This window comes from Melanotaenia boesemani, chromosome 23 (assembly GCF_017639745.1).
Source record: "Melanotaenia boesemani isolate fMelBoe1 chromosome 23, fMelBoe1.pri, whole genome shotgun sequence".
Classification (NCBI taxonomy): Eukaryota; Metazoa; Chordata; class Actinopteri; order Atheriniformes; family Melanotaeniidae; genus Melanotaenia; species Melanotaenia boesemani.
In genome coordinates this window covers 2,462,117-2,486,422 of record NC_055704.1, presented here as the reverse complement: position 1 = coordinate 2,486,422, position 24,306 = coordinate 2,462,117, and the positions used below count along the sequence as shown (strand labels likewise).

The 24,306-nt window shown below is 44.8% G+C and overlaps 1 protein-coding gene across 4 annotated transcripts in view; it reads left to right on the top strand.

Annotated features, from left to right (window-relative positions):
* The window catches only part of LOC121634673 (filamin-C-like), a 101,589-nt gene extending 78,710 nt beyond the window's left edge, over positions 1–22,879 (top strand). For 3 of the 4 annotated variants that reach the window (XM_041977528.1, XM_041977527.1, XM_041977525.1), the window contains 10 exons: positions 1,223–1,345; positions 1,468–1,725; positions 4,880–5,149; positions 5,514–5,651; positions 10,428–10,543; positions 12,968–13,100; positions 13,688–13,864; positions 13,935–14,153; positions 19,332–19,538; positions 19,620–22,879. In XM_041977528.1, the coding sequence (XP_041833462.1) occupies positions 1,223–1,345; positions 1,468–1,725; positions 4,880–5,149; positions 5,514–5,651; positions 10,428–10,543; positions 12,968–13,100; positions 13,688–13,864; positions 13,935–14,153; positions 19,332–19,538; positions 19,620–19,807 (1,829 nt within the window). In that variant the 3' untranslated portion in view covers positions 19,808–22,879. The remainder of the gene's footprint in view (positions 1–1,222; positions 1,346–1,467; positions 1,726–4,879; positions 5,150–5,513; positions 5,652–10,427; positions 10,544–12,967; positions 13,101–13,687; positions 13,865–13,934; positions 14,154–19,331; positions 19,539–19,619) is intronic. The other variant, XM_041977526.1, reaches the window with a different exon arrangement.
* Positions 22,880–24,306: the final 1,427 nt, after the last annotated feature.

The window sequence follows — 24,306 nt, the reverse complement described above, 5'->3', positions numbered from 1 at the left end:
GGGAGGTGATGGGGGGTGGCTGGGGATGGCGGTGGGGGCTGGATCTGGGGCTCGCCATTCTCAGGTCTGCCGAGGACTTCTCCCACAGGGCATGGTGGGAGGGAGGGGTGGCTGGAGAGTGAGATTGGGAGGTTTGTATGCTGTGTGTGCATTTATACTGTGTGGGTGTGGGTGAGGAGGTGTGTGTGTGTTAGGATGAGCCGGAGTGTGCAAGGATATAGGTGTGTTTGGGGAGGGGGGCTGGGGGGGGCCTGGGGGTGGTGTGCCGTGGGGGGGTGGGTACCTTCTGGGGATGGTGGCGGCTCATTGGCTGCGGTCCCTGTATGGCCCGGTCGTGGGGGGCGGCCTCTCCTGGCCTGTCTTGCCCTGGGGGACCTCCCAGGGAGCGGGGGTGCCTAATGCCACTAGAGCTTGAACATCCAGAGGGAAGTTCGCTGTTTAAAAACTCTTAATGACTAGCTGCTCTGTTTTTTTTGTAAAAGTTGTAACAGTTTGTTGTCTGGTGATAGTGTGGATTGAAGGGTCGTTGCCTTCTGTCTGTGATGTTTTTTGTCTCCTTTCTTCGTTACCTTTAACTTCCTTTTTGCTATTTTCCACCTGGACCTCCTGTCAGGCCCAACAAGATTACATAGATTCCGTGATTCAAAGTAAATAAATAAATAAATGAATCGGATTATCAAGAGGAGCCTTACCCATAGGCCTCCCCTTGGCAAAGCAAATTTGATCAGCACGATACAGCAACCAGATTATCATTTTGTTTGCTATGATGCTGGACAGGACACGTTAAAAAACAAAAAAAAAGTTAAACCTATTTTCCAGCTAACTATGAAAATAAGCATTTTCATTGTAACTACGAATCCTGTATAAGATCAACATGTCTGATTTTTGCAAAGAAAAATTCCTGGAAAATTGATTGAGAACGCAATGAGTTCTGGTCATTTTTATTCCTTTTAAACAGGTGAGTAAGCAGAGCTGACGACAGGTCACACGACTTATCAGCCCCTACAGGCGGCCGCAGTCAATGCGGCTTCTACTCTTTATATGTCTGTATATGCTTCTCAGTGATGATGGAAGACTCCAGGAACAGGAAGTCTTTTACAGGCAGGGACAGGAAGTAAAAAAACTCTGACATCTACATGTTTAGGGTTCAGAGCGTTTAGGGGCAAATTTCAAACCAAGACTTTTGTGAAGTTTATTTTCTGTGATGTTTATGTGTAAACAGGAAGTCCATTCACAGTGAAGATATTTGGTGAGGGCCGGATGAAGGAGAGCATCACCAGAAAGCGTCAGGCTCCCTCCATCGCAACAGTTGGCAGCACCTGTGATCTCAACTTAAAGATACCAGGTGAGCTGTGTCATTGGTGTCTCCTTCCTGTCTGCGCCTATCCTCCTTGCTTCCTCCTCTTCACCTCTTTCTTTTCCCTCATCTCCCCTTTCCTCCCCGCCTGCTTCTCCTTTGGACTGTAGGAAACTGGTTTCAGATGGTTTCAGCTCAGGAACGTCTGACCCGGACATTTACCCGCAGCAGCCACACCTACACTCGGACTGAGCGGACTGAGATCAGCAAAACTCGAGCAGGAGAGACCAAGAGGGAAGTCCGGGTAGAGGAGAGCACCCAGGTCGGGGGGGAACCCTTCAGAGACGTGTTTGGAGATTTTCTGGGAAGAGAAAGTCTGAGTGGGTTCAGTGGGATGCCGGCAGGCAGCCGACCTCCTCTGCAGGACGGTGTGTTTGGATTTGTGTGGACTTTCTAACTGCTTCTGCTTCAAACTGTTTGTCTTTAACCATCTTCTGCTGTCATTAATTGTATTATAATATTTAACAGGTCTCCAATAACTCCAGTGTGAAAGCATCAAAAACAGCTGTGTTGTAATTCACAGTTTGATTTGATGGTAGCTGTGTTCTCTCTTTGCGTAACTACGCATACATGTTGATTACATCTCTGCAGATGAAGATACATATGAGGTTTTAAAAGAACGAGAACATAACATTTACAAAAATGAAAATCTGTCAGGTTACTTTCTTAACCATCTAGGGTCGATGGACACACAGCCTTGTCCAAATCACATAACCGATAAAAGACAATGAAGCAGCAAGATGCAGCCACGCAGTCTCCGTTCCAACTTCTGTCCAATGCAGACTTCAAACCAGTTTATAAATTCTGTTGATAAATCAGTAAAACTAGAGTTGATCAGAAATGTACAACATACTTTTTACATATATATATGTTTGGTGCAGGAAGACACTAAAAATGGCAGATTCTAAGCAAAGTCCTCAAAAGCCTCAAAAAAATCCGTAACACTTCCTATTGGTGGAAAAATGCATAACACCAACCAATAAAAGCGTTCTCTAGGGCAGTGGCAAGAAAGCCCAGACATCTCGTCTCCCCAGCCACATCAGCTCGTTCTGGGGGGGACCCTGGTGTGCACCCAGGCCAGCCGAGAGATGCAGTCCCTCTAGCGTGTCCTGGGTCTTTCCCACGGTCTCCTCTCGGTGGAGTGTGCCTGGAATACCTCTACAGTGAGGCATCCAGGAGACATCCTGACCAAAATGTAGACCAAACTTTGGCACCAGTCGTACAGGGACCAAACAGCTTGTACAAGAGGGTCTGGTACTCCATACACCTGGAGCGCCCCCCCACAAGAGTACCCAGAGGACATGGTAGAACCCTTCTTTAAGTCCACAAAGCACTTGTAGATGGGTTGAGCAAATTCCCATGCCCCCTCCAAGACCCTGAAGAGGGTGTAGAGCCAGTCCACTGTTCCACAACCGGGACGAAAACCACACTGCTTCTCCTCAATCTGAGGTTCGACTGTCCGACAGACCCTCCTTTCCTGAACCTCTTAATAGACTTTACAAGGGAGACTGAAGAGTGTGATCCCCCTGTAGTTGGAGCACACCCTCCAGTACCCCTTCTTAAAGAGGAGGACCACCACCTCAGTCTGCCAGTCCAGAGACACTGGTGTCAACCAAGACAGCGCCACAGTATCCAGAACCTTAATGAAATTTGGGCAGATCTCATCCACACCTGGGTCCCTGCCACCAAAGAGCTTTTAAACCACCTCAGCGACCTCAGCCCCAGAGTTATGAGACCCTGCCCTGTGTCCCCCGACTCCACTTCCTTATCGGAGAATGTGTTGGTGGAATTGAGGAAGTCTTCAAAGAATTCCTTCCACTGACCCGCAACATTCCAAGTCAAGGTCAGCAGTCCCCCACTATGCCCACTATACACAGTGTTAATGGTGCACTGTATCCACTGGATGGTGGACCAGAATCTTCTTGAAGCCATCTGGAAGTCATTCTCCATGGCCTCTCTGAATTCCTCCCATGCCTGTCATGCTTGAATTTTTGCCTCAGCAACCACCAAAGCTGTGCTCCGCTTAGCCTGCCCATACCTGTCAGCTGCACAGAAGTCCAATAATGAAACACCACTAGGATTCAGTTCAGGGGGGGCATTTCCCCCAATCACAGTCCCCTCCTGGTCTTACTGCCATTGTCAGCGTGAGCATTGATGTCCCTCAACAGAACGAGGGAGTCCCCAAAATGAGAGGTCACCAATACCATATCCAAGGACACCAAATAGGGTGGGTACTTTGAACTGCTGTTTGGTACATAAGCACAAACAACAGTCAGAACCCGTTCCCCCACCCGAAGGCAGAGGGAGGCTACCCTCGTCCACTGGGAGAAAACCCAATGTAAAGCCACCGAGTCAGGGGCCAACAAGTATGTCCACACCCACTCGCCGCCTCTCACTGGGATCAACTCCAGAATAGAAAATGGTCCAGCCCTTCTCGAGGACACTGGTTTCAGACACAAAGCCGTGCATCAAGACGAGTCCAACTATATATAGCTGGAACTGCTCAACCTTGTGCAACAGTTAAGACTACTTCCACATCGGAGATGTGACATTCCACTACCCTAGAGCAAAGGCCAGCCACCAGGTGCTCTCCTCCGTGCCCCACCCCTAGATCTGGCTCCAGAGAGGGGCCTTGGTGACCAAGGCAAGGGAAACTTGGCTCTAATGGTTGTTTTCATCATAGGGGTCTTTGAGCCGCGCTTGGTCTGGTTGCTCCACACTACCAGGAGCATAAAGCCCCCGACAACATAGCTACTAGGATCTCCTAGGATGCGCAAACCCCTCCACTGCGATTAGGTGGTGGCTCAGGAGTCAAAAATGGCCAATCAGACCCTGGACCTCAGAGGGTTAACTTTTCCAAAAAAAATTTATATGTTTGATGAATTGTTCACCTACTAACTGACATTTTAAGTAACTGTACTAACTGGGTTTAACATGTTTAATTATACTTTTACATCTACATGTGACACCAGCAGCATGGGATGTAAAAGACATAAAATCAATTAAATAAAAAAAATGCTGCTCAATCACTGGTCCCTGAGGAACTTCTTCCATAATTAGAGCAGATAAACATCCAAAATTAATTTCCTATAAACACATAAATGTTTGTTTTTATGCCCTGTCCCACTGGTCTTCTGGTGTTTTGGTCACAACAACCAGGTGAGACTACAAGTTTCTGTCCAGAACTTTAGTCTTACATCTGTGCTGTATAAAAGAAGCCTGCTGTGGATAATAATTAATTGTTAAAGACAAAACATGAGGACCCAGCATTGGTACTGGAAAAATTTCAAGCTTAATTTTAGCAAAAATGTAAAATCAGTCTTACAAATATGGGATTTTTATTTTATTTCATGGTGAAGAATTTATGCAAATGGTGAAAATGAATAAAAAGAGAACCCAGTATTGATCCCTGGGGAACTCCAAGCTTAATTTGAGCTTATAGCTGACAGATTGATGAAGTATTGGTGATTTCTGATTTCTCAAATCTCATCCATGTGCTGCTCTCTATCCTCCTCCTCCTAGGTGAGGGAGGTAACCAGGAAATGACAGCTCAGGTGACGAGTCCTGGAGGGAAGACGGAGGATGCAGAGATCATTAAAGGAGAGGACAGCACCTACAGTGTCCGCTTCATCCCTCAGGAAATGGGACCTCACACAGTCAACGTTAAGTACCGAGGCCAGCATGTTCCTGGGAGCCCCTTCCAGTTCACTGTCGGGCCCCTGGGTGAGGGAGGGGCCCACAAGGTCCGAGCAGGAGGAACAGGACTTGACCGAGGAGTGGCAGGGATCCCAGGTGGGCCGTACCCTTTTCCAAGTCCACAAAGCACATGGCACTATTGTCGAGTTCAATCATTTATCTTTTTTTTTTTCTCCTCCATCCTATTTCCCAACATCAGAATAAATTTAATGCTTTAATTACATTTGTCTTATATTTGTTTATTCTATTTAGAAAAACTAAAACCTAATTTGGTTTGAAACCCTCATATTGGAAAACAAAATTAAAAACCAGATCTGCATCTGCTGGCTCCTTTGAGTTCTTGAAATAATAGTCTTTATTTTCATCTACTCAGATCAGAAATGTTTTCTTGCTGGGGACCCCTAGTGGTGGTTGGAGGAAGTGCAGATCAGGCTGTTGAACCTTTGTTACTGTTCTGCAGCTGAATTCAGTATCTGGACCAGGGAGGCCGGAGCAGGAGGTCTGTCCATTGCTGTGGAGGGACCGAGCAAGGCAGAGATCAGCTTTGAAGACAGGAAGGATGGTTCCTGTGGAGTCGCGTATGTGGTGCAGGAACCTGGTAAGATTCCAGACCAGAGTCCAGATCTGGACCAAAGAGGTCGGTGGAGAATGTCTCGGGTAATTCACTGGAAACACAGATTAGTTTTACAACAAACTGCAATTTCAGCAGGACAAACCGCAATAGAGCAAAAATGAAGATGAGTACACATCTGTAACACCTAAGAATCTGTTTTCAGGGTGTGAGACAGGGATGCTTGTGTGTTGTGTTTGTGTGTCTATACTTTGGATGTTTGTGTGAATGGGGGTGTGTGTTTGTGTGCGTGCGTATGCATGTGTTAGGATGAGTGGGGGTGTGTCTGGGGAGTGAGAGTGGGAGGGTTGGATGCTGTGCGAGTGTTTACATTTTTTGGGTGGGGCTGAGAGGGCATATGTGAGTTATGATGAGTGGGAGTGTGCAAGGAAATAGGTGTGTGCATGTGTTTCTGTGTGTGGTTGGGGTGGGGTTAAGTGCACTGGTGGGGGGGGGCCTGGGCGGGCCTGGGGGTGGTGGGCCGTGGGTCTGCCGCTGTCCCCATCCTCTCATTCCCCTTTAGGGGTGTGGGAGGGTGGGAACTTTCTGGGGTGGGTGGCGGCTCACTGGCTGCGGTCCCTGAATGGCCCGGTCGTGGGGGGCGGCCTCTCCTGGCCTGTCTTGCCCTGGGGGGCCTCCTGGGGAGCAGGGGTGCCTAATGCCACTAAAGGCTCATCATCCAGAGGGAAGTTTGCTTCGTACAGACATCCCCGGACCCCTCTTACTTCCCGCTCTCTCTGTCTCACACACACACACACGTAGGGAGTTGGGAGGCGTGGAGCCATGCGGGGTGGAACGGAGGAGACCATTCAGTGGTCTCCTTGGATGCACCCCGTGGCTGCTCGCCTCTCAGTTTTAATTGCACCGAGACACCAAAACACAAGAAACACAACACACAAACAAACACCTGGGGGGCATGGCATGCGGTGCATGGCGGGCGGGGCCACTTAGGTGGCCCGGCTCGCGGCTCATTGCAGTCACAGCCCCTCAATTTTAATTGCACACAACACACACTACATAAACAGTCAGGAGCGGGGAGGGAGAGGGTATTGGGGCCCTCTTACACCCCTGCTCCTCCTGTGTGTGGCTGGGGGCAGGCAGGGGGGGGGGGGGTGGTTGCCCCGGGGCCGGGTCCCGGGGTGGCTGTGATGGCTTTTAATACCATCCGGCCGTTTAAACTGCGGTCCAAACTCCATCAGCTGGGACTCAATACCACCCTGTGCAATTGGATTGTGGACTTCTTAACTAATCGCACGCAGAGTGTTAGAGTGGGTAATAACACCTCCTCCACCCTTGTCATCAACACCGGGGCCCCCCAAGGGTGTGTTTTGAGCCCCCTGCTCTACACTCTGTTCACCCACGACTGTTCTGCCACCTCCTCGTCCAACCTCATTGTTAAGTTTGCCGATGACACCACAGTGCTCGGACTTATCACCAAGGACAATGAGACATACTACAGGACTGAGGTGCAACATCTGGTGTCTTGGTGCCATAACAACAACTTGGCCCTAAATATCAAGAAGACCAAAGAGATAGTCGTGGATTTCCGAAAGAAAGGACGAAACAACCACCAACCTCTCTTCATTGGCACTGACGTGGTGGAGAGGGTGAGCAGTTTTAAGTTTCTGGGGGTGACAGTGACTGAGGACCTGTCCTGGGGTACTCACATCGCCTCAGCTGTGGGAAAAGCCCAACAACGCCTTTATTACCTGAGGAAGCTGAGGAGCGCTCGTATCCCCAGATGCCTGATGGTGAACTTTTACAACTGTGCCATCAGTAGTGTGCTGACATATGGGTTTTTAGTGTGGTTCTCCAGCTGCACTAAGGCTGACCAGCAGGCACTTCAGCAGGTGGTGAAAACAGCGGGGAAGGTCATCGGGATGGCTCTCCCAGAGATTAGCACCATCTACCCCACTCGCTGTCTGAGAAGAGTGCGCAACATCCTGCGGGACCAGTACCACCCAGCTCATCACCTCTTCCACCTGCTGCCCTCAGGGAGAAGGTACAGGGCCATAAAGGCCAGAACATCCAGACTGGCCAACAGCCTGTACCCTCAAGCTGTAAGACTTCTGAACACTGTCCCCCTCCCCTTTCTGCCACCCTCCCATGGACAATAACCACACCCACCGATCAATAGCACTGAACTGGTTTTGCATTGCTGCATAATGTCACTATCTTCATGTACTGTATCTGCCTGAATGTCCCCGCTCTCCAATACACTTTATCATCGCCCTGTTGCTGCTGCCAATATGCTGTACTGATGTCATACTGTGCTAACTGTGCTAATGTTTACACCCGGGTTATATTGGGGTTATTTATTACACTGGGCTAGCACTTACCAATTTTTTTTGCACTTTATCAACTACATGTGGATGCTCCAAACGTAATTTCGTTGTTTTTTGTGACAATGACAATAAATACTTGAATTGAATTGAATTGGTGGGCTGCTGGCTCTATGGGGGTTGGGGCTCGCTGTCCGCTGGTCCGCCTGGGGTGTCCCCCACGGGGCATGGTGGGAGGGTTGTGTGTGGCGTGATTGTGTGGTGGTGAGTGATTGTGGGTGCGGCACGGGGGAGGGTGTGAGTGTGGGGTTATATGGGGTGCAGGTTGAAGTAGATGGGGAGTGGGGGGAGGGGGCCGATAGCACCCTGGTTCCCGGGGTGTGCGGCTGGAACATCCGGGTGTGTGCTGGCCTACGCCGGGTGGCTGTCTGGGTGGGCCTGGTCCTCCTAGGCATGTTGCGGGCCCTTTGCCTTTTGGGGGTGGGGCGGCCGCCTCTGGGCTCCTGGGGCCCTGGGCCCTTCGCTTGGGCTGCCCTGGGTGGGCCGGTCCCTGGCATGGCCGGCGGCTGCTGATCTTGGCCCACTGGGGCCTGTGCCCCGGGACCATGGGGGGCTCTTGCTGGGGCTCTCCTCTGCCGCCCTTCGGGTGGGGCTGGAGTCGTCTTTGTGGTGGGGTGGCATGGGTTGGTGCTCCGGGTCTGTTGCTGAGGGCCCGGCCCAGGCCCTGGTCTGCCTCTGGCCTCCGTGGAGGCGAGGTCGTATTTGCATGATCTCACTCACCACTCTTCATCACTGATCACTCCTTGTTTCTCATGCTCTGCATGCTGACACAGTCACTGAGTTGTCTAATGGGTTTTTAATATTAAGCGATAATTATAAAAAAAAAAAAAAAAATTTTTGCATTTTTCCTGTGAGTTAGTATCTGGTCGCTGTTATGTCTTTTTGATTTGATTTGGTTATTATTTAAAAACTCTTAATGACTGGCAGCTGTTTTTTTTGTTGTTTTTTTTTTGTTTGTTTTGTTGTTTGTTTTTTTCTGTGTGTGTGTTTCTGCTTTTGTAAAAGTTGTAGGAAATTTTCTGGTGTGTTCATGTACAGGTGTAACAGTTTGTTGTCTGGTGATGGTGTGGATTGAAGGGTCGTTTTCCTTCTGTCTGTGATCTTTTTGTCTCCTTTCTTCTTTCCCTTTTGCTCTTTTTTGCTATTTTCCATCTTTTTCTGTCCCCTCCGGTCAGGTCCAGCAAGATTACATAGATTCCGTGATTCAAAGTAAATAAATAAATAAATTAATCACATTATCAAGAGGAGCCTTACCCATAGGCCTCCCCTTGGCAGAGCAAATTTGTTCAGCACGATATAGCAACCAGATTATCATTTTGCTTGCTATGATGCTGGACAGGACAAGTAAAAAAAAAAAAAAAAAAAAAAAAAAAAAGAATCTGTTTTCAGTGTTTCATCCATCAATGCTTCAGAACCAGGGGCTGCTCAGAAACTGCTTCACCAGGACATCAGTTCAGCAAAATGTAAACAAATCCAGGATAAAAATTCAGAACATCCATCATCAGGTTGGCTCAAACAGACCTAAATATTTGTTTAACATGCTTCCACACTGAGCTCATAAAACTTTAAAGCTGCAGCGTGAAACAAAATCAAAGATCAATGACAGAAAAATGTAATCGATAATTAAAAACTGTGCCTCTCTTGGTATCTAATAATTTCACTAAACTAATTATGTTTTTATTCTCTTAGAATGAGCCACTGGGTCCAAATAAATGACAGCTGAAATATTTCTGCCACCACTTTTTCTCAAACATGTCAGTAATTCTCACACACCAGACCTTTAAAGTCACAAAGCTGAAAATACTGAAATAGATAAACCAAACAAAAATGTGATATTTAGTAATAAAATTCACTAAAAATGCATATTAAAACAATTTCACACCAGAAGCTCAAGCATGAACTGACCATTAACACACAGAACCACGTTTATTGTTTCTCTTTCTTCTTTTCCAGTTTCTAAACAGAATTCTTTTATGGTCTAATGTGGTGCATTCAATGTAAAAGGACCTGTTGTGTGACTGTATATGAATGGTTCATTCAGTGATATTAAAAATAACAAAATCATCACTTACTTACATAACTGAAATTTACCTCCTCAGACATGTAATTACATGTATTTTCATTTCAACAGTTACTTTATTATTTATAGCGAAAAGATATCTTCCACAGAAATGGAGGTAATTTTACTGTGGATATCATTTCCATAACAACGCATTATAACAGGAAAAAGCTTCTTGAGTTACCAATGTTTTTGGAAGTAATCAGATTAACACCAAAGGAATGAATAAAAGGTGATTTGTGGTGCTGCTGCAGTTTATCTGTAACACATGTGCTGAAACGAAGGTGGGACTAGAACGGATTCCTGAGGAACGCCACCATTATGTGTTGGAACTGCTTCAGTTATAATCTCTCCTCTGTCTAGGTGATTATGAAGTCTCCATAAAATTTAACGATGAACACATCCCAGACTCCCCATTCATCGTCCCCATTGCCACTTTGTCAGACGACGCCCGCCGCCTCACTATCACCAGTTTGCAGGTGAGAAAACAGCATCTGAATGTACGTTGAATGGGGTGAAACCTTTTCTACAGCTGAGCTCACACATTTATCTTCCATAATAAACCCCCTGTCTCCAGCTTTATTTAAAGTGATACTATGACTTCTATGATATTATTAGAGTCTGAGTGGCTGCTCCGTACTGAGGATCTATTTCTGGGTTTATATATGTGTAAATGTATCTGTGCTGCCGTCTTGAAGCACTGTTTTAAACACATCCTCTACCACCACATGCATCATCAAGCTAAAAGAGCTTTAAACTTTAAACTAACAAAGAAACAGCCAGGGATTGTTTATGACTAATATGAAAACTGCTGCAAAAGCTTTTTTTTTTTCTTTTTTTTTTTTAACCACACAGTACTAGTACTATACTACTATTATAGTACAAAACCTAACTAGCGAATCAAATTACATCCATTACAGAGCTCACATTTAGTGACTCCAGTGAGCGAGATGCTTACTGGACAGGACAGTTTTAAATTTTGTAGCTTTTATAAATGATTGTCCATCACAGTGTGACCTTACTTATGCTCAGTAACTTTTGGGTCTGAGGTTTTTATAAAAGACGAGTTTTGATTAATGAGATGTACTGAAGTTAAAGTCCATAGAAACTGCTTTAACACAATAACCAGTTCATCTATTTTATCTATTAACCCAACTTTGTTTGTTTGATGTCTTGGATGAAATGAAGTGAAGCCTAAAAATGACTATGGTTCAACATCAAGGACACTCACAGACTACCCTGGCAGAAACTAAGAATAGAAATGGGAGGCTTGTTTACGCCTGCTTTTCTGCTTGTAAACATGAACACAGTAAACATGGAACAGGTTGAAGAGACAGAATCAGTTTTATTCTATTTATTTTTTACCAGGAAGTCACAGTGAGGTCAAATATGTATTTTGCAAGACAGACTTTGTAACAGTGGACGTCTTGCTATTGGTGTGAGCCTAGGACTGCAGTAACAACCATGTCAACCGTAGGTGGCAGCAGCGTACCACACCATCTGTCAGTAAATGGAAAAGAAGACACATTAACACAGTTAATTCAATAAGCTTTGGCTTGCTAATAGTCAAAGCAGTAGACAGTTTAGTTGGCTGTCCGCTTCAGTATGATGGCTTTCAGCCTTTCAATGCTAATGCTAATGCCTAGCCTTGCCTTGCTAATAGATAACAGAGGGAGAATCTAATCCAATGGGGCAGTGATTCCCAACCCTGGTCCTCAAGGCAAACTATCCTGCAGGTCTCCAGGCTGTGACAGACGATCAATAGAGTGTTTATTGGGATTAAAGTAAGTTAAATACATGAGTGGAAAAATCAGTGTCAAAGGGAGAGGTAAAACCAGGTGTTTGTCAGGAGTGGATGTGGCAGATTTTTTTTCTGTTTAACACATATTATATTATAATCCTCTGGCTTTAAAAGCGCTTCTAAATAGAGTAGTAAAACCTAATATGTTGTACATTAATTTATCCATAAGTATATCTATTCTATCATGATATAGTTAAATAAAAATGAGAAAGTAGTTGTATTTAAAACATCATACTGTGAAAACTAACAGCCAGCCATCTATTTAAAGGTTTTTAAGAATTACACCAGTGAACACCATCCCAATAGTAGTAAGTGTTATTAAAGTAAAGCTTGTAGTACTATTTTAAATGTTAATAATAATATTAATAATAATATGTTTATTTCTGGGCGCCTTTCATGAAACTCAAGGTCACCTTACAGTCAAAGGTCCATAAAATTAAGTCAAATACAATTAGTTAGTTAAAAGAACAAAAGAAAACATTCAAAATTAACAACAGGACACGAGAGAGTAGCAGAGTTTGAAAAGAAGAGTGTGGATCAGAAGAGTGGAAGTGAGTGAGTGAGTGGGCGGCGCTAGTTGTCACCCTGTCCAATGCTAACGCACATTTGTGACAGTAAATAACCTAATGAGTAGCTGCATTAGACATAGGAATTACGGCACAGGTTGGGCATAGGGGGTGTGTAGTCTTCTTCTCATTTGCCATTGCTGGCTGCTGAGTTGCGGATACAGGCTCATCATTGATCAGATCAGTTATTGACGTCAAGATGGAAATAACCTGCTACAAGTATATAGCCGCCACCGGGAGCTCAGTCGTCTTATTTTTGGCCCTTCAACTGTGTCAAATACATGAACACAGGACCAGTGATGTTTTTATCATCTTCTAAAACACATCAGTATAAATCTTGACAACAGGTATTAAAGTTGTATTAATCAGACAAATAAACCTAGATTTAAAATACAATTATTATTTATCGATTTAAAAATCGTTTTATGTTTTAACATCAGATCATGTTTTTCCAGCATGATGTGAAATTGAACACTTTACACCCTCCTGGTTTAACGAATGATGCAGTAGATCTGAGTGATCCTATGTTTCTCCAGGAAATGGGTCTGAAGGTGGGCCAGGAGGCCTCCTTTGCTGTGCAGCTGAATGGGGCCAGAGGTCTGGTCGATGCGAAGATCCACACACCGTCAGGGGCCACCGAGGAGTGTTACATCACGGAGCTGGACAGTGGTAAGACCCAGTCCCTGACTATTCCATGACCCCTGTAGAAGTTAAATTACATTTGGAGTACCACAAGGTTCCAGTCTGGGCCCCCTGCATTTAACTTCTTCATCTTCCAGATGCATCTCTATTAAAAAAAACAACAACAAAAAAAACTCATTGTTATGCTAGCGACACTTCTCTGTAGCTACATGTCAGTCTGTTTTCAGTACTTAAAATTCCACCAGAACCACGCACAATTCAAACCTGACACACACAAAAAAAATGTAAATATCATTTAGTGAAAATTGGACCCAATTTATCCCCCTCTCGATTTTTATCATCATCAGTGTTTTCCAGGTATAGATAATGACCACACTAGAGGGAAAGATTGTCGGTACACTCTCCTTTATCTAAGGTTTTATTTATCAGGACATCTAACAATGTCCTGGCCCTCATCAAGTCATCTGAGTTTAGATTTTTTGAGGAGCCCTAAACTGAAACGGGCTTAGCTCGCATGTGACTTCATTAGTCTTCACATCCGTGATTTTCAAAGCTAACTTTGTGTTTGTGGGTAATGATGCCACTCTTTGTTTCTGGGTTCTGTTCTTCTACAGATCAGCACACCATCAGGTTCATCCCAAAGGAAAATGGTGTTCATTCTATAGACGTCCGATTTAATGGCAGCCATGTTCCCGGCAGCCCGTTCAAGATCCGAGTAGGAGAACCAGGACAAGTTGGAGATCCGGGACTTGTGTCTGCGTTTGGGCCGGGGCTGGAGGGGGGAATCACAGGTACATTTGATTTCCGATCCTTTACGGACAGCTTAAAATGCATCTTAAAGAAGTTTATCTTGTCGTTCAGGCGTGCCGTCAGAGTTTATAGTCAACACATGTAACGCCGGTGCCGGAGCTCTGTCTGTGACCATCGACGGACCCTCCAAAGTCAAGATGGACTGTCAGGAGTGTCCTGAGGGCTACAAGGTGTCCTATACACCCATGGCTCCTGGAAATTACCTGATCACCATCAAGTATGGAGGACCCCAGCACATCGTAGGCAGCCCCTTCAAAGCCAAAGTCTCAGGTGGGTCCATGGAAATGGAACCAGCCGCCTCTTCTGTCTTCTCCCTGAGCTCTGAGTGTTCTGGTACTCTCTGGTACAGCGCTTCCTGGAGTTTCCCTTCTCTGCTCAGACCAGGAAGAAATGTCTGTTTTTCTTGGTATGGTCCAGATTTGCCTGCAGGCTGCTTCTGTTCTCCCGATAATGAGGCGTGATGCATCACTTGTCTGCTCCATTCACTTTCATGACTAAAGTTAGCAGAGCTTCCCGAGGCGGTTTGGAACCTAATCGAGTTTTAGCCGAGGACAAAATGTTTTTTAGTGCACCAGCGTAAGGACAAGCTCCAGTTTTCTGGGCCAGAACTCTGGGCTCTATTCAACGCTATAAAGACTTTGCAACTGTAAATGAATGTTTGCAAATCATGTATGCAAATCATTTGTAAATCAAGTTTTGTCATCTTGTAAAAAAATGTGCAAGGGAAATTCCAGGTATGGAATGTGTAGAAAAGGATCTGCATGGTTGTAAAACAGATTTGTATCTGGAAAGAAAAATAGAAGTTCTGTAAACATCTGTTCATGCCTGCAAGACTCTGAAGTTGCAGATGTGGATTTTTGGCCCCATCTTTACATATCAATGTGATTGGATGATGAGAAATCAAACAGTCCAGTCAGAGAGCAGACGGCTTCCTGTGCTGCACCAATGCAGGCTGTTAAAAGGGAGTAGATAGGTTTTAAAGACAGAAGATGGTGCAACTACTTTTGTGTCTGTTACGGCCACTGCTAATTGCAGGCAGCTGTGGCCAGTTTTATCACTGATTTGTGATTTCAGAGCACTGTCTGGAATGGCTGGAGCCGGCACACCTCCATCCCCGCCCCTCTGATTGGCTTCACTATGGACCAATCAGGCTGCAGCCTGTTAGAGGCTGAGGCTGAAAAGGCTGCAGCCGAAGCCATTCAGGAGGGGAAGCTGGATTGGCACAGGCTGCGTCCCCTCACTTAATCACTGTGTGTGCGCGCGTGTTGTAGGAATGTGGCTGGTTAGCACAGGTGGCCTCATTCCGAGTTGTGGCGGATTTTTAGGTAGCAAAGCTTACTGAGTGCTTGCTGTGCTTCGTGTGGGTGAATCATGTGAGGGGCAGACAATTGTTTGGGCACAGCAGGAGAATTCCTGGCTGTGGTGCGTCCCATGTGGGGACTTCGAATGGTTCTGTGTTTAGTTTGGATTCACCTTTGTTTTCTCACTCACTTCGGTTCAGGCTTTGGCTACACCTTTAGTTGTTCTGCCACAGTGGGTGCTATGTGTTTATTTACAGTGTTGGGCTAGATTAGTGTTTGGTTTTGGTTGTGACTTCCGTCACTTTAGTTTATGGATGTGCTGCTCTTTTGTTTGGTTTTAGCTTCACTGAGTCTCTGTGCAGTCTTTTAGTTTTCACTTGGTGGTTTTTGGTATAGGTTCTGGTATATTTCTTTCAGCAGGTCCGCAAACCCCAACACTCATTTATTTTGTGTTTCCTTTTTGTTACAGGCTTCACCCTCTGCACCACATGTGGGCCAATAAAATGTGCTCATTATAACTTTACCACCTGTCCTCAACATTTTTATTTTCTTTGTTACACCCTTCCTCATACCCCTGAAAGTTGGGTTGTAACAGTGTCAAAGTGATGAACAGACATTACTCAGTCTGAGTCTGGAGCAGCACATGTTTGGAATATTTCCCTGTTTAATCAAAAGCATAATTGTTTTTGAGCAAGATTTGTTTTCACGCTCAATGTCATATTGCTCTCTCTCAAAACTCTTCTCTCACACTCAGAAAGTCCCTTCGTGCTCTCAGATATATTGTTCTGCCTTTCATAACTGCTTCTCTTCTCAATTTTAGGGTTGAAGGTTCAAATCTCCTGCACTCCAGCTCGGTCTCTTTCCCTCACACTCAGATTTATTCTCTGCCGTCAGAACTTCTGCTCTTGAATATTTTTTCCTCTCTCGTGTTGCTGAATGAGCTGTCTGTCAAATGTCCTTCAGCCAATGATACTAGATACTAGATAAATGCTTACCAAGCAAATAGTCCTCACCTTCTTCAGGGTGCGCTTGTTTTACTTGACACAGTGACTTTAGTCTAGATAACTTTTGTTATTTTTTATTATTGCCACCAAAGTTGACTTATCATTTTATAGTTTTCCTCTTTACTTTTAACAAGTAAAGAGGAGTATTTGTCAGTTAAATTAGAGTCAACAGTATCCTAGAAGTCAGAACAGAGGACCACATCCAGATCCCTAATCCGTTAAACTTAGCCAGGTCCAGAAGCCAGAGCAGACAAACAGATGATCCAGATCCAATTAATAGAGTACTCACTGGCTGAGAGCAAGTCCAGGGTCAGAGCCAGGTTTCACACAGGTCGATGATGTAGACCAGCAGTCAGAAAACACAACTCCTAAAATCCGCAGTCAGGAACATCCCAGGGTCAAATATCAGAACTCAGAATATCAGGGGGGCCAGAGGCAAGATAGGGGTCAGGTCCAGAACAGGTCAGACCAACATCCAGGTGCATCGTGAAGGTTGGAGCATCTCTAGCTGCAAACAATCTGGCAAGGACCTGGTGTTGACTCTCCTGCTTATAAAGAGAGAGGGCCAGGTGAAACTGTTGTGGTTGATTAGTGGCTGATTGCTGTGAACAGAAAGGGTGGTGAACTGACAAGAAACAGGACCTCTAGTTCTGAGGCATGGGCCAGGGAGTCAGATGACACTGCCCCTCACAGCAGCCTCTCGGAGGTTGAAGTTTATACAGCAGGGGTGAGAGAGAGGTGGCTGCTGAAGAACGAAATCATCTCCTGGGCTCTGCTGCATCCCACCACCTGCCTACCTGGGGGCCCAACAGCCACCTACCAGTGGTGCTTGTTTGTGGAGGAGCTGGAGAACCATGGTGGGCCTGCCACTGCAGTAGCAGCTACTGAAAAATCCAAACACCGTTGAAATAGTAACTGCAGCGAGAGCGAGCCGATCCACCACCATTAACGGCCGGGTGGAGGCTGCAGTGGTGGTTTGCAGAGTCTGAAGCCCCTGCTGCTCCAGACTCGGACTGAGTAGTCGCACCATCACCCATCTTTAAAATGTATCTACTGCACTTTAAGAGCCTGCAGTAGTGATGTGATACCAAAATATCAACATAAAATCAACATTTTACTGATTTGGGGTAAAATTGCAGTTTATCACAGACTGGAATCCAGTGGAAAGTAACTATAACATCAGGATCCTCTCTAAATATATACCTAATTGGCAGCAACTATTTTTTTTTACGCCTGCCAAAGATATAGGTGAAATGGCCCAGCGTAGGGGCGCAGCAGTGCATCTCTCAGGCTGTAGCATCACGTGTGGAGCAACAACATGATGTATGATGTGTGTGAAGACATAGAGGTGTTGTAGCAACACCACAATCCTTCTTAAATCTCTAAGAGTAAACAATAACACGGTATTGTGAGGGTGTGGTGTGACAGCCCCCTCACTAAGGTGAATGTGTTCCATATATTGTGACATTGGTTTTTTTGCTTAAGTTGTAGTTGTGATTTATTTTGGGAAAAGTCACTAACATCTCTCTCTCTGAGGTCTTGCTGGGCGTGACTTCATGGAGTGCACACATGAGGGCAGCCTAAGGACCCAAGCTGCTGGAAATTTTCCAATAATCACCTGAGTGGGCTGAACCAAGGAGCCAGAATAGAGAGGGATGGGAGTGAATGGGGGTTTTGATTAGTTTGTTTTTTTGTGAATGTTACTTTAGCTTTTTTGTTATGTATTAAGTTTAGTTAGTCACAATGTATGTAGTTTGTAAATAAGTTCAGGGAAGTTATGTTGTAAATAGTAGTTTATTTGTATTTAGAAATATGAGGGACACTATCTTTTTGCAGAATGGTTTAGCCGATAATTATTTAAGGGGGGAGCAGAGATGTGAGGCAGGTTTTTTTGGTTTGTTGGTTGAAACTCTGAGACTGCTGGATGAAACTGTGATGATGCATGCTGTAAACCACCCTGCTATTGGTGAGCTATTTTCTGCACTGTAAAGAGAATCACTAACTTCTAGTAAAAGAAAAGTCAGAGCTCTAAAAAGTGACTGTGGAGATTCTTTCCATGCATGTGATATGCTTTACCCTTCGAGACTGCTGATTTTTGTCCTGTTTTGAGGGTTCCATAACATCTACACCCCAACAGGTATATAATTAAATTGTGATTAGGAATAGGAGGAAATTAGCGGGACAGCTGCTTCAAGATGAAACACGTCACTCCTGGAGTCCTTTGATGCTGCAGGCAGGTACTAACCACTATTCAGAAGGAGGAAACATGGTGCTGTGGACCACTGATGCTACATGTTGGGAAAGTGATTGATTTTCATCTGTCTGCTAGGTTCAGGTTTTTGTGTTAATGGAGAAACAACAGGAGTTCCCCTCGTTCTAAAGACTATTAAGACTATACTATAAATATCTGGATGAGGTCGGCTTGGAGTGAAATGTGTCCCTGAGATCAGCTCACATCAATTTAACAAGCCCAGATTCAGTCAGTAAGGATGCTGCAGAGGCTGGTGTCATTAAACATACAGTAAAACAGCCATTGTAGGGTTTTTAAAAGTAAAAATATGGATGAAAAATATTTAATAGGATAGAAAGATAATAACATGAATCCCTCTGATTTGTTTAGACTGATGGCAACTAAATTATTTAATATGTAGATGTTGACAAATGTGCAGCTATTGTGGCATTTATATATTTATTTTTGCATTTTACTGGTAATTTCAGTTTGAGTCACTAAGTTTTCTATAAAAATGTAAATACCACTTCCTTGCCCCTCAGCGTAGCTGCTTTGAATGTGATTTTTCAAACATTAAGTTTCTGTCCAAAGTATTGTTATTAGATCGGTATCGCTGATACTGGCTTGTATTTTACTTGGTATCAGATTGAACAGAAATGAGTGGTATCGCACATCATAATTAAGATCAAACTAACAACATCTGACTTCAGAGCTGGTGTCGACAAATCTGCCATGAGCTAAAACCTGCAGCCAGAAAGTGTTTCTACACCCACACAGTCCAGGTTCTGGCCCAATAAGAACCAGTTCTACAGTGATCCGGTTCAGGGAAAAGCTGAGCATGTGGGTGGGAATCAGACACTTTGCTGTGGAGATCATTTCATCTTAGCAGGTGTCTTTTTAAATCCTCCTGCAGGTCCTCGTCTGTCCGGCGGCCACAATCTGCACGAGACATCGTCCGTCCTTGTGGAAACCGTCACCAAGACGTCAGCGATGGGCGGAGCCTTTGCCTCTCTGCCCATGTTCTCGTCAGATGCCAGTGAGGTCACCTCCCGCGGCGCCGGCCTGTCCAAGGCCTTCATCGGCCAGAAGAACACGTTCACAGTGGACTGCAGCAAAGCGGGTAAGAACAATTTGTCCTTTGACGTCTCACAAAAGTAAAGATGGACTTTTTCCCCCTGATGTCCTCGTTTTTGCTCCACAGGCACCAACATGTTGATGGTTGGCGTCCACGGGCCGAAGACGCCCTGCGAGGAGGTCTACGTCAAACACATGGGCAACAGGATGTACAACGTCACCTACACCGTCAAAGAGCAGGGCAGCTACATCCTCATCGTCAAGTGGGGGGACGAGAACGTCCCCGGCAGTCCCTTCCACGTCACCGTCCCTTAAACTGAACTCTTCTTCTTCCTCATGCAGCCGCTCCTCCTTCTCTTCCTCTGTGATTTTTACCTCCCGAGTTTTAATGTTTGTTTTCCTCTGTGCTGATCTTCTGCTGTTCATCCTTCAGAACATCTAACAGCTGTTCTATCTCTCCTCACCAGGTCTCAGTCAGTAAATTTTAATCATCTCATTTGCTCACGTTAAGCTGTCTTATTGGTCACAACATGCGTGACATCAACAGAGCATCACGGCCTGATAGGATGCTCAGAGAAACCTGGAACAGCTGATAAAGGAGGCTGCAGAACGTCATCCTCTCTATCTGCTGCAGATCCTGAGGGCTTGTAGGCAGAGATGGACCTGATCTGAGTTCAGCAGCTCGAGATGTTTGACTTTCTGGTGCATCTCCGACCTGCACCTGCAGACCATGATGTTCTCACAAGTTGATTCGGAGTTAAAGAGCAATTTCCAGGTTGGTGATGAATTCTGCAGAAACTAGTTCTGTTTGTCTGGGTATGAACTTTATTTGAGGTTTTAGATCCACCTCAAAGGCTACAGTTACTCTGCAGGTCTGGGTTTTTTTTTCCGTGGTTCTCATTGTAATTCCAACGCCGCCTCCATCAGACTCCAGTGGTTTACAACAGAAGAAGGCACTTCTCTGGCTCAAGATGTAAGAGTTGGATGAAATGTAACACGACGGTTCAAAGTGGAGTCACTTTGAAAAACATCAGAAATGGGTCTGATTCAGGAGCCCAGAAGAAAGTTCCCGGATAGTCAAAATCATTTGAACCTGACCCAGTCCAGAGTTCTGGCCCAGATCCATATAACAGATCCAGGCTGGTGCCTTTTGGCTTAATGGGCCATTAGCGGTACGGATCCGTTCTTCCAAATCCGGCTCAGAACAGGACTGGATCCAGGCCAGATGTGAATTCTTAACCCCTTAACTGCCTGATCCATCGTTACATGGAGCAGATTTTTCAGACTATTGAATCTTAAGTTTGTGGAAATTAAACTGCCCAAGCCGTCTCCACCACTTGGTTTAAGAATATAATACCTAATAGCATTTATTATTGATTCCTATTATTATTATCCAAAGGAAAAGAAAAAATCAAATAAAATTTATTCTCTTACCTTTTTCTTAGTAAACTTTAAACAGTTAAGGGGTGATTTATCCCTAGATCAAGCCCAGATACAGGCCAGATCCGGCTCAGATCAGACTTAGATCCAGCCCAGATCTGCTCTGAATCTTCTGACTATACATGTTCCTACCCACTGAATCCTGGACACGGCAAAGGTCTGTGTTTGCGGTCTGGATTTGGATCCGGATCAGAGTCAGGTGCTGTCTGATCAGACTTTTCTGTTCAGACTGTCATAAAAACATCAGAATTGGCTCACATTTAGACAAAAACATTTGGATTTCTACCTGCAGTGTGAACGCAGACTGAAGTCCCATTTATGTGTTTACGTACCTGGTCCGTTTCAACCATCACGGCTCTCATACTTCATTCGTCCTCTATGTTGTCATGGTTGTTACCCAACACATCCACCAGAGGGCAGTGCAGAGTTCAGAGTTCACCTCCAAGATCTAACATCAGTTTCAGACAATAACAAACATGGAGACGATGGAGGATCATGTTGTTCAGTAGACGAAGGTGGTCTGAGAAGACATGAAATACGTCACAGCTTCTTCTTTTTTGTTCCTTTTGTGGTCATCAGCTCTGCTGCTCAAAACTGCCCCCTGATGGTTTCCGGTGGTACCGCTCTGTTTGCTGCATCAGGCTGCGCATCCACAAGAACCCCGAAAACAGACTAAATTCCACCCATAAAGGACACAAAATCTTCCATCTTTATCTTAGAGCAGGGATCCCCAGCTCCGATGCTCAAGGCCCACTATCCTGCAGACTTTTTGTTTCCCTACTGCAACACACCTGACTCAAATTAATGGCTCATTAGCAGACTTGTGCGGAGCTTGTCAGAGATCCATTTAATTTGAATCAGGTGTGTTGCAGCAGGTAAACATCTAATACCTGCAGGAAAGTGGGCCTTGAGGACCAGGGTTTGGGAGCATAAATGGGCCTTCAGATGGACTCTGATCTTTAAAGAAGCAGCCATGATACCAGTGAAGATTTTCACAGAAGAGACAAGATCTTCTTGATCCTTCAGGCTCCAAACTGTCCATTTGTTTCTGAAACTTCAGTCAGGACCAGTCCATCTGGTGTTATCAGGTGGTTTTTAGTGGTTCTGATGTGAAGCTATGGCTGGATGACTGAGCTGAATGGGTTGCTGACTCAGAACCTGATTTAGAACCAACAGATTGTGAGACCATCTGAAACCTCTTCAGATGAACCCTTTAAATCCGACTACGTCGCTGGGGACAGATGGTGACACGCATAAGTCAAATTACCGTGATTCCTTTAACCGTTCACGCTAACAAAGTAGCACTACAGGATTTGTGGTGGGATTACCTGGGGGTAGCAGAACAGGTAAGCAGCCATGGGCTTCTGTTAACATAATAAATATTTCTGATAATTATTCAGATTCTGGAGACAGATCCAACCTGAAAGTTTTTCTTTAAACTGTTTAAGTACAGAATGAGTCGGTTTGTCTGCGGACAGCATGACCTGAGGCTGCAGAGAACAGGTGTTGGCCTCAGCTGACAGACAATCAGAACCAAGCCTCTTCTGGAAGCTTCTCCAGGTTCTGACGGGTGGATGTAGAAGACGTTTGCTGTGTGACGGTGTTTCTGCTCACAGGATCAGGACAAACTGTGACTTTTTATTTATTTTTTTCTCTTGTTTTTATTTTCTTTGACAGAAAATGGTCTTACTGTTGGGAGGAGCCCCACATGAGTTTGATCCAGTTTAGATTTTCTCTTTTTTTGTACAACCGGGAGGAAGTTCAGTGAAGCAACCGTTTATTTTGTGAATGTTGAGAAAAGCTGATTTTACAAAGACACGATATTACAGAGTGACATTTTATAGTGTTTTGTATGTATCCAAATGGATGAGTGACAAAGTGTGTTTGATATGTAACCTTCAGTATGGCAACATTGTGCAGGCATAATAAAACTTTATTTGCAAACTGGCTGCCGTTCGTCTGTTTTAAAGGTTTCATTCATCATTCAATTACGATGGACGTCTGTGCATCAGGAAACTACAGCTAAAGGAAGAAAATGTAAGTGAACACATACATTTTATTAATAGAACAGAAACAACATGTCAGATGTTGAAACTGAGGCGTTTTTCGTTTTTGTGGAAATTATTAGCTCATTTTAAGATTACTAGCCTCCTCTTCCTCCTTTCCTCCCCCCTTCGCCACTCCTCATTGCTCTCCATGCCTCCTCCTCCTCTCTACTCTTCTTCCAGTCCTTTCCTCCTCTTCTCCTCCTCCTCTACTTCTCCACTCTTCTTTCTTTCCTCCTCTTCTCCTCCTCCTCAAGTTCTTTGCAGCCTGTTAAGGAGCCATTCATTTCATTCAGGTCTGTTAAAGCAGGGTTGCCTGTAAAACATGCAGGGCAGTGGGTTCTAGGGACCTGAGTGGGGTCCAGGATGTAGATGGTGAGAAATGGTAGAGATGATGTAGACCAGGGGTGTCTGAGTCCAGTCCTCCAGATCTACTATCCTGCAGCTTTTAGATGCATTCCTTCTCCACCACAGCTGAATCTAACGAATGGCTGTTTACAGCCTGTGGATGAAAGGTTTTAGCCATTTGACTCCAGTGTGTTGGAGAGGAATACATCTAAAAGCTGCAGGATCATGTTTGACGTTTACCCAACTGAGGCTTCGTTAACACTAAGGATTTGATTGAGTATGAGATGGAGCAGAGTTCAGTCTGACCTTCAGCTGAACCTGCTGGGACTTCCACTCATGGACGATGATTCCAGCTGTTTGGAACGTTTTCCTCTCGTGAATAATCATTCTCTCTGTGTGTAATGATGTACAAATAGTTTAGAAATAACAGTTTCTGTTGGGTGAATAATGGCCCAGTTGGATCTGTTGGTTGGAGGTTTTGAACTGTGACATCTGATGAGAAACAGATGATTGTTCTTCTTTTAAAAATCAGATAGATACAACTTTAGATTTAAATGAGGATGGCTTTTCTGTGTCACATAACCATCTCCATTTCCACCGGGCAGAACCAGGTGTGTTTGTTGTGTGCAGGTGTAAAAAGTAATTCAGGTCTTTAAGACACAGTTTCTTTCATTAAAAAAGTGGAAATTATTTAAACTTTTCCACTGAAATGATCAGATGTGAGTTTATTCTGTGTTCACAAAATCACCTCTACATGTACAAAGAAATTACCTTGCCGAAATAAATAAATAAATAAATAAAAAAATCAGGCCTTACTGAATTAAACTGATGCAGGTAGCAGGGTGTTTGGTCCTGCAGCAGACCACCAGGAGGCAGCAGAGACTTGCCAACGGACCTCAGACAGGAGCATATGGAGGTGAATTTAAAATTTAATCTTTAAAAATTCAAATTAATTACAGATGTAAAATATCTGAGTTGTTT